The sequence below is a fragment of the Crocuta crocuta genome, unplaced genomic scaffold, assembly GCF_008692635.1.
Source record: "Crocuta crocuta isolate KB4526 unplaced genomic scaffold, BGI_CrCroc_1.0 scaffold219, whole genome shotgun sequence".
Lineage (NCBI taxonomy): Eukaryota > Metazoa > Chordata > Mammalia > Carnivora > Hyaenidae > Crocuta > Crocuta crocuta.
Window position 1 is genome coordinate 3,443,727 of NW_027551572.1, and position 11,007 is coordinate 3,454,733.

Here is an 11,007-nt window from a genome sequence, read left to right on the forward strand (position 1 = left end):
CTGAGGGTTTATGGGAGGTGCAGGGGAGAGGGGAAAATGGGTGATGGGCATTAAGGAGGCCACTTGCTATGATGAGCACTGGGTGTTGTGTGTAAGTGATGAACCACGGCAATCTATTCCCAAACGAAAAGCACACTGTACACACTGTATGTTAACTAAGTTGACAAGAAATTATATTTAAAAAAACAAATAGCACTTTGCCATTTAAAAGCAATTGAAACCGTAAGTGAAATAAACAATTACAAATTACTATTAGCAAAGAAGGAAACCTCTTATATCAAGAAACCATAATTTCTATATATTCAGAGTGTAGTTATGCTGGTACATAACAAAGAATACCCAGAGGATGAAATATCTGTATCAAAGAGAAATTTCATTATGTTTGTCATGTCAGGGTGACAGTGCATCTATTATAGAGAATGTCTTGCATTGAAGCCACTTAATATATAGTCAAATGATTCTACCTCGAGACATCAAGGAAATATTGACAAGAATGATTTTGAGAGTGTAGAAGAACAGAGTTCAAACTGGGGCAAGTCTCAATCTCTCTCACTGCTTCATTATTTATAAAATGAGCATACATACCTTGGGGGTCATTTTGAAAATAAATAATTATTTTTATAAAGTACTTGACATATGTGATAAACAAATGGCAATTATGGATATTCATTTTCTTAGTTTCAATATATATATATTAGACACACAAGTATATGTATATATAGACATATATATATGTCTATGTTTTACACATGTATGTATATATATAGAGAGAGAGACAAATAAAACTTAGGAAAAAGAGACCAAGCAGTTTGTGAAATTATATAATTTTTTAAACCCAACTTTTTGAAGCAGTAATCAATCTGTTCATTCTAGCCATGCAACCTTTCCTATACTTAACGTTTGGAAAACTTTAAAAGACAACATGATTTTGTTGCAACCCAAAGAAATAAGTGGAAATGTTAGCTCACTGAAGAGGCAGCAATACCATTTTTAGTGTATCTGCACATTTAATTACATCCCTTAGCACACAGACTGGTTGTTCATTGAACACGGCCACCATGCAGGGAATTAGGACAGTCAATTCAGTCAAAAACTATTAAGTCAACTCTCCATATGTCAAGATGGTCTCCGTGTGTACTAGTCCTTTATGTTTGACCAGTGTATCTCCATTTGCACTCTCCCATCCCCACGTATTGAGAGGTTTCTGGAAGACACACACCATGCCTTCACTGGGGTCATAGAAACGCTGAATAAGCTGCAGCGCTGTGCTTTTCCCAGCTCCACTGGATCCTACCACAGCCGTCATTTCCCCTGGTTTAACGACCATGCTGAGGTTACTTAAAATCTGCAGAGAAAAAAGAACAATGTACAGATTGTCAGCAATTAGACTTGTAAGTTAGGATGCTTTGTGAGGATAGATGTGTGTGTAGTTACAGCAGTATCAATCAATACGTATCAATAACCAGAAAATTAGTAAACAGTGCCTAGGATGAAGTTTTAGCAGTGAGCACATTATTCCTTAATAAACTGATAGTGGGGGCCAAGAAATAAAATGATGTGTGGCGACACTGTTACGGTAAATGAACCATGCCAACTTTTATATTTTAAATGTTTTTATTTCTTCCTTTTTTTAAAATGTTTTCTTTCTTTCCGAGAGAGAGAGAGAGAGAGAGGCAGTGTGATGAGGGAAGGGTCAGAGAGAGAGGGAGATAACAGAATTCGAAGTAGGCTCCAGGCTCTGAGATAGCTGTCAGCACAGAGCCCGATGCGGGCTCGAACCTACGAACCAAGAGATCATGACCTGAGCTGAAGTCAGACGCTTAACCAACTGAGCCACCCAGACACCCCGAACCATGCCAACTTTTAAAAGTATGTTGCAAAATCCACTTTAAAATACTCCTGACTATTAGGATGCCTCAAGGAGACTGTCCCAATTAGTTAAGGAAAGAAAGTCATTAAGTTAGAAATAGAATACTGATTAGTGGTCACGGATTAACAATAAACTAATTTGCAAATGTTAAGCTGTTGTGCACGAACATATGATCTGAATAACTTTCCCAGCAAATGTTTGTGGCATATTTGTTCAGTTCAAAGCACCATTAAAGGCAGGGACTGAATGCTGGTAGGTCTAAAAAGGGAAGAACAAGAAGCTGATTCATAAGCATCTGTTGGATATTTTCACCAGTTCAGTGCTGATTTTTGTACTCATTATGGGAAGTCGGTTTGGGGTCATCTGTGAGACAAAAATCTCACATGTCTTTCATTTCCCAATGGAGAGTCAGGCTTGCAAATCACTTTCACTTACTGGACTGTATTGGACTGTAATTCCCGCCAAGGTGGACAGGCATCAAGTGTGCTTTTTCTCATTATAGCCCAGTACAGTGTGGCACCCAGCAGGGCTACATACATACCTGTGGTATAAAGATCATTTACAGGTCTAAGAAAGAAGATTTTATTAAAACAAACTACTGGTGTTGGGAATAGAGGATAAAAGAGAAATGAAATTATTGTGTTTCAACTCTACTGGTATTTATGAAACAGCTCTTATAGCTGTCTCTGAAAAGATACTATGAAGCAAGTTTTTAGACATCCATTAAAAAATCTTTACTGAGTGAGTACTACCTTGTGGTTAATCTTTCACACATATGTTGACATATGTTGCCATTTTGACATATGTTATGACATTTAATGTTTTCATACATATGTGATATGTAACAGTAATTGAAAATATACTTCAGCAATATAATCAGAACATAGGGGTACCTATGTGTTTTGTGTGTGTGTGTGTGTGTGTGTGTGTGTGTGTGTTTACCTACATTTTAGGTATATAGTGTCAGAATTAAGTTGCATGGGATTTACTTCCCATAACAGAAATATTAAGAAAGTGTGGCTAGGGGCGCCTGGGTGGCTTAGTCAGTTAAGTGTCCGACTTTCGCTTAGGTCATGATCTCGCGGTTCGTGGGTTCGAGCCCCGCGTCAGGCTCTGTGCTGACTGCCAGCTCTGACTGCCAGCTCAGAGCCTGGAGCCTGTTTCAGTCTGTGACTCCCTCTCTCTCTGACCCTCCCCTGCTCACGCTCTCTCTCTCTCTCTCTCTCTCTCTCTCTCTCCTAGAAATAAACAAAACATTAAAAAAAAAAAGAAAGTGTGGCTAGAGGTATTCTATTAAAAATTAGGAATAGGTCTCCTTTCAAAGTCAACTCATTCATGGAGAGTAGATCCTCATTTTCCTGTAGAATAAATTGCCTTTAAACATACTTGCTCACTAGGTTTAGGAAACTGTAAATTTTCTTCATCATGTGCCCTGGGCAATCATCTAGCACAAGATATGTGAGCGTAAGGTCACAAGATTACCTTTCCTCCAAAGACTGATATAGTGACCCATGTGAACTTAGAGATAGGAAGGAAAAAAACCACAAAGCCAGCAGCTTTTCTTTGCCGCTCTCTACCCTACCCACTCCATGTTTTGCCTTCTGCATCTGCACTTCTTGGTTGTTCTGATGGCCTTGCAGTTTATTTAGCTTATGATTATAATGACAGGACCTGCCACTCACTTCAACAGAGAGTCATACTTAACCTGACCCAACCTGAATGTGCTGCCAGAGTGTGTCCTCACCAGAGGGATTTGCACATTATTGTTACCACAAAGGAATGTGGCTTGTTGCCTGAGAAATGACATGATGTCGAAGGACACTTCTAGAGAAACATGCTTCTGTTCCTTCTTCCTGGAAACTGTCATGCTTCAGAAAAATAAGTAATTTGCGGCTCTGACTATGAATCATCAACGAAGGAAAATGCCATTCATTGTTCCTGGGGAAAAGATGAACTTACCTTCACCTCTGTTCTGGAAGGGTAGTGGAAGGTCACATTATGGAATTCAATTTCACCCTTAATTCGATCCAACTTGTAACCATCCTCTGACATGCAGTCAATGATGGGTTGCTGGAGTAGAATATTAAGGGAATATAGCAGCAACACACTTTATACGCATTTATGACCCATCTTGGTTTGAATTTACTCATAAAACAGAACAACAACCAGGTAAAACTTTCAGCAAAATTTGCTTCCACATTAAGCATTTATTAATAACTAATAATATGAACATTTACTGAGATATTAATATGAGATATATTATTATACATTAATAGTATTAATTGAGTATATTACATGCATAATATAGTAATAAATAACCAAACACACAATTAATATATCATTAATTATAATCAATACAAAATGTGTCAATTAATATATAATTGATATATAACTTCACATTAATTAAATCATTATTACTGTTTTTGACATATTACTATGATATATTATTATATAATAATGATATAATATGATATATAGTATGAATCTACAGCTAATATATTGTTATATTTTATGTAACATATTATTATGTATTATTATATTATTGAGATACTATGGAAGACAATTTACAAGGTATTTTAATATATGCTTTTCTCATTTATGTAATTGTCACTATAACCTAATTAGACATATGATATGCTCAGTTGTTTGCTTGAGGAGGTAAAGGACTCTCAGAGAGGTTAAGTATCTTTCCTAAGTCCACACAACCAGTCAACCAAACTGCGGTCCAATAGTTCTCTACGCTTTTGTATCCGTTGTAGATGATGATTAAAACCAACTGAATGTCCTCAGGGTACCTGGGTGGCTCAGCTGGTTAAGCCTCTGACTTCGACTCAGGCCATGATCTCACGCAGACAGCGTAGAGCCTGCTTCAGATCCTCTCTTTCCCTCTCTCTCTGCACCTCCCCAGTTCTCTCTCTCTCTCTCTCTCAAAAATAAATAAACACTAAAAAAAACCTAACTGAATGTCCTCACACGGTATCCTCAAATACTACCAATTTTCACTTGCTATGCTGAATTCACCTCAATGTTAGTAGTGAGCCTAATCTAGAATTTAAACATTCTAGTTAATCAGACAGGAGTGAGGGCCATGTCTTATTACCAGACACTCCAGGGTCAGCTTCCTCCCCCTTCTACACTTGTGAGAGAAATTCATCATCATATGTCTTTTGGGGGCAATAGTGTAATCTACTTTCTTCCTCATGGGTCTCTAGTAAACATAACAAAGTAATTTTTAAATATCTTAATTTTTGTAACAGTTTAGTTTTCAACAATCTCTTTATACTCCAATACATGAAACCCCCAAATACAAAAGAGATAAAGTGATGAACAGTTTCCTCAGGTAGGTTATATGCTTCATAAATACTTAAGACTTAGGGGACCAAAGAAGAACCTCTGGATTTCCAGGGCTTCCAGAGAGGATGAACATGTTGCCCTCTTCTCCCTTCTATTCTTGGATTTTGACGTTCTAGCTGGGCCTCCAAGGCACTTTAGTAGATTAACCAGGAAAATCCTAGCCAGGCTACCAGAGTCCTTTACACACTTGTAAAAAGTTTCTGTCACCTTTAGAAGATAATCCAAACTTATGAACTTGGCCTTAAAGTCTTGCATGATCTGGCTCCTTCCTCTCTCTCCAGCTTCTGTCCCTTGCTTACTTTACTCACACACACTTGTTTTGGGTCCTTGCATTCACCAAGACCTTTTTCCAACCAGAGGGCTCTCTTCCAGGAATAGCTTTCCTGCTCTCACTTCCCATGCACTGCTTTTCCCCTAACCTCTCTTCACATGGCTGACTCTCCTTGAGTTCTCAGGACAAATATTACCTCCTCAGAGGTGGTGTTACCATCACTTAAAGTCTCCTTTCCACTCCAACCACTACCACAATGACCTATTTTATTTCCTTCATTGCACTAATATTATCTTATCTTTGAATGTACTTCCTTTTTTAATTTTAATTTTTCACTGAGTTAGGTTGGTTTTAGGCGTACAACATAGTGATTCGACAGTTACATACACTACCAAATGCTCACCAAGATAAGTGTAGTTACCTGCTACACACAAAGTTATTCCAATATTATTGTCTGTACTTTTCATCCCTGTGACTTATTTATTTTATAACTAGAAGTTTATCCCTTTCACTTATTTTGCCCATCCCACTAGCCCCTTCTTCTCACAGCCACCAGTTTGTTCTCTTCTGTATTTATGAGTCTGTCTCTGTTTGTTTGTTCATTTGCTTTATTTTTTTTGTATTCTACATATAAGTGAAATTGTATAATTTTTTTCTTGTTCTGTCTGACTTATTTCACTCAACATAATACCTCTAATTTTTTAAAAATGTTTTTTGTTTCTTTTTGAGAGAGACAGAGAGAGACAGAGCATGAGAGTGGGAGGGGCAGACAGAAAGGGAAACACAGAATCTGAAATAGGCTCCAAGCTCTGAGCTGTCAGCACAGAGTCCAATGCGGGGCCTGAACTCATTAATCTGGAGTTCATGACTTGAGCCGAAGTCAGACACTCAACCAACTGAGCCACCCAGGCACCCCAACATAATACCTTCTAGATCCGTAAATGTGCTTCCCTCTTTATTACCTATTTCCTAGCATGATAGGAAAGCAAGGGCCTTATTTGTTCTATTTCACTCTTGTAGTCCCAACTCATTGTTGAGCCTGGCTCATGACAGCACTTATTAAGGATGGCTGAATTAGGGGCACTGTGATAGTCCTCATATTTTTCAACATTGAAGGTAAACCCCTCAAAAATTCATTTCTCTCCCCACCCCCAACCTCCTCATGGCCTTTACTTTGGCTCTTACGTACCCGGTCTATTGTCTGAAAAATGCTGGTGGCCGCCGCACGCCCAGCTGCAAAGGCTTCTAAACAGGAAGATGCATTGCCAAGATTTAAAGCCCCTATTATGATACTGAGGAAAATCTGAAATGAAAAGAGATAAACATAGTTTTTGTGTGTTTTTGTCAATGTGTAAATAGTGCTATAATTTGGGCTATCCATGTGAACTCAGGGTTTCTCAGAAATATTCTTCATGGGAGTTTGAAAGCTAAAAAATATGTCTTTAGAGACACCTGGAATAGTTTTTGTTCTACAAAGTATCTCCAATTTTTCTATTGTTATGATCTAAAAGACTACGTTATTTTCAACTGAACATCTATGTATAGAACACTATTCTACAAAGAATATATTTTGAAATAAGTAAGAGGTCTAAGCAAGGCAGCATATAGACACAAAGTGAGTTAGAATAGTGACATGATAATTCAGTTCGTAATATGAACAGCCTGATATGGTCTCTGAATAAGAGATCCCTGATAAGGGTCACTAAAGCAATAAAGACAGTATAATTAGCTTGATTGTCCTAGATGTTGGTACATGCATTATAGATTTGCTACAAATGCTATATTATTGCTACTAGTAGACTATTATTAGGATAACTATTGCTACTACTACTAGTTTTGCTAATGTATATTTCTAAGTGATTTACCTGCTTTACTTCAATTAATTTTAACAATAGAAGAGAAAACCAAGGTGTATGGAGGATGCCTAACTTACCCTATATGACAACATGTATTAAATGGTAGAGGAGTATTTGAACCCAGGCTCTTGACTGACATCCTGCATAGCAAACAGGCTGATCTGCTGCTGGTGGCATGTGGTTGGTATGGCCATGTCCTCTGCAATGCTGAGGAAGCTGTCCTTTAACTCACCAACCCAGTCATTTCATTAAGTCAGGGGAAGGCGACTTGATCATGACCAGATGTTCCTACCAAATAGCACTCTGTTTTTATCACTGCTGTTCATAAAAGAAGAGGCAATGAGGTAATTTGTCACATGCTTCTAGGAGGAGAACAAGGCTTCTTTTGACTAAATGAGTACAAGTTATGTAACTTTCATGAAGGATGTTTCAGTGACCAACTCCTTTTGGGGACAGGAGTTATTTGCTGAGCTGCAGATTGGCTGCTGCCTGAATGTGTGAATGTAATCTTCTTCAGGCGGTCAAATGATCCTACTCTGTGATGGTTTCTTTCTTCAGTCTTGTGTCTGGACCAGGAGACTCCTCGGAGCCTCCCAGCTGCCTCCCTTCCTCCCAAGTAACCTCCATTCCACATATCATGATGATGTGTGCCGGTCTCCTCTTGCCTTCTCCCTGAATTCCCCACTCCATGCATGGGGCAAACATTCTCTCCTTGTTCCTTTCCCTTAATTACAGAAGGTGGCTCCTCCCATCGGCAGATTACCTCATCTCTCAAGTCCCAATTTCCTTATCTGTAACACAGGGATATTAACAGTGTATACCTCATGGGACTGTTATGAACATTAAATGAAATGATTAGTTTAAAGGTAATAAATCCAGTGTTAGCCTCATAAATCATAATGATGATGTTAACAGAAGCAAGATTGCACACTTAAGAAATGATAAGGTGAATAGTCAGAAAAGTACTTCTGTAAATTGGGTTAAGACCACCTTCATCAGGGGTCTTCCCACCTAAGCAAAGGATGCTTTCCACATGTCCTAAATCAGGACTCAGCAAACATTTTCTATAAAGGACCAGATAGTAGATATTTTGGGCTTTTCAGGTCATATGAGCTCTGCGGCAATTACACAACTCTACTATGTAGTACAAAAGCAGCCATAGAGAGCAGGGAAAAAATAATTGTGGCTGTGTTCCAATAAAACTTTATTTACAAAAACAGGCATCAGGCTGGATTAGGCAGGTGGGCCAAAGTTTGCCGACCCCGTCTAGATTCTAGATTGAATCACTAGGGGCCTAAGCTGAGCTTTGCAACCTGGCTTTGCAAATGTCTCTCTCAGAGTTCTTAGGGAAAGAGTGAGTGAGACAGGACAGAGGCATGTGCTAATATTATCACAATAACTAGCAACCATCCCAACAGACAATCATTTCCCACCCCTAACACTGCACTCTAACCAGGGGACAGCAGTGTCAGAAAAGGCAAAAGAGACCACTAGAGAACAATCTGTGGGTGTGCTGTGCGGGGGGAAAGGGCATCTGTGGCTCCTTGGAAGACAAATCCAAAAACAGGAAAATACTGGTTAATGAGTCAGGTCCTGGAAGTGTTGTCACCTGAGTTTATATCCCACTCAGCACATGTTTTTCAACCTCATGGTTCCATTTAATTTTTAACATCATACAGAATGAAGTTTTGATATTACATATTGTATTTATATGGAATACGTCACTTAGTGCTTGACGCATTATACACCCTGAATAATGTTACCCTCTACTACTGCCATTACTTTTTATCATTGAGTCCCAAAACCTGGGAGGCATGAAACAACGGCCTTCTGCACTCCTCAACTCCCTTTCATCTCCTTTCTTAATAGATTGCAGAATTTATTTTTTGTCTGTGTACAAGTGGTACTAATCATAGTCATTTATGTGAACCGCTTACCATGTGTGCCCATACCATGTAGCCAATAATGATTTTGTGCCTAAAAAAATATATTAGATTAACCTAATTGTTAATTAGTTTAGTGGATTACTAGTACTCACCTCAGCTCACGTATACTGAGGCTTTATAGTTTGCTACTCAGAAGTATGGCGAAAAATGTGCTTACACACATGAGTGAAAGAAAGAGAGAGATGGAGAGAGGGAGGAAGGGAGAGAGAGAGAAAGAACAATCAGTGATTATGCTGTTAATGGATTTCTTTCTCCATTTTCCCAAAGGGAAATTTCTAAAATGTAAGCAGAGGCTTGCAAGAAGACATTTGGAGAAAGAGGTGAAGTTAATAATTGATGATTAAAATGTTAGAAACACAGAGTATGCCACATCTGCATATAGTAAGTATTCAGTTAAATTATTTACAGAAAGTATAGAGTAAACATTTGAAACTGAGGAGTGTCAAATTAATTAAACAAGGAGGCCATTAGGCTGAGGTAGATTTAATGCTTTAGCAGACTATGTAAGGAAACCCAAACCTCAGCTCAAATGCCTCAAGGTCAAAAAATCAAAAACCCAAGGACACTCAATCATGAATAGTCAATTAAGCTTTCCCAGGCAAGGCAACTGCTTAAGGTATAGCCAATCAAGTAAATTTTTTGCTTTATGTCTGTCTCTTCACTGTAAAAGTTCCCTCCTCCTACAGGCAGAGAGTGGTTTCTCATCACTTCTGACTGGTGCTGCTCAATTAGAATTATCTTTGCTTAAATAATCTCCTAAAAATTTTAATATACCTCAGTCTATTTTTCAGCAGACCATAAAGTTGGATTCCTGCTGGAGAAGTAACCAAGGGGATTTTAAATTCAGTGTTTCCAACTGGAATTGTATTATTTAATGTTCAATTTAACAATTCATTTTTCCCTCTGATATGTTTGCGCATGCCTCTGTCGTCTCTGTGCAGGCATGGAATGAAAAGAAGGATGTCTTTTCTCAATAAATGTTTTTTTTTTCCCAGTATGAGCAGATATACGCAGCGGGGACTTATAAATGTTGAAAGTTCTCAAGAGTCATTAGATCAATAAAGACCAGGGACTTTATAGGCATATCTGCAATATTTTCACTGGTTTTTCAAATGTGCAAAGCCGGGGGCAACCAGATGACTTCGTTTGTTGAGCATCGGACTTTAGCTCAGGTCATGATCTCACAGTTCATGGGTTTGAGCTCTGCATTGGGCTCTGTGCTGTCAGTGGAGAGCTGGCTTTGGATCCTCTGTCTCCCTCTCTCTCTCTGCCGTTCCCTCACTCATGCTCATGCTCAAAAATAAATAAATAAACATTTAAAAAAGTTTTCAAATGTGTAAAGCTATATTAAAGTTGTTAAGAAAGTGGCTAAATTATAATAATAGCAACATTTTCCATCTATACTACTCTTTTAAGGTTTTTAAAACACTAATATGTATAATCATATTTAATTTTTTAAACAAAATTCAAAGGATGTCAGTTGTTCATCTTGCAAAGAACTGAATTTTGAAAAATTGTTCTTAGCACGACAGGGATGTCCACTCTCACCACTGTTGTTTAACATAGTGCTGGAAGTCCTAGCATCAGCCATCAGACAACAAAAGGAAATCAAAGGCATCAGAATTGGCAAAGAGGAAGTCAAACTTTCACTCTTCGCAGATGACATGATACTCTACATAGAAAATCCGACAGACTCCACCAGAAGCCTAC

The 11,007-nt window shown here is 38.3% G+C and overlaps 1 protein-coding gene across 7 annotated transcripts in view; it reads right to left on the reverse strand.

Moving 5' to 3' along the window:
• Nucleotides 1-11,007, reverse strand: part of ABCB11 (ATP binding cassette subfamily B member 11) — an 83,903-nt gene that overhangs the window by 40,912 nt on the left and 31,984 nt on the right. For 6 of the 7 annotated variants that reach the window (XM_077751085.1, XM_077751079.1, XM_077751080.1 and 3 more), the window contains 3 exons: nucleotides 6,685-6,798; nucleotides 3,830-3,940; nucleotides 1,220-1,345 (listed from right to left, as the gene is read on the reverse strand). In XM_077751085.1, coding sequence (XP_077607211.1) covers nucleotides 1,220-1,345; nucleotides 3,830-3,940; nucleotides 6,685-6,798 — 351 coding nt within the window. Of the gene's footprint in view, nucleotides 1-1,219; nucleotides 1,346-3,829; nucleotides 3,941-6,684; nucleotides 6,799-7,428; nucleotides 7,590-11,007 lie in introns of those variants that run through there. The other variant, XM_077751081.1, reaches the window with a different exon arrangement.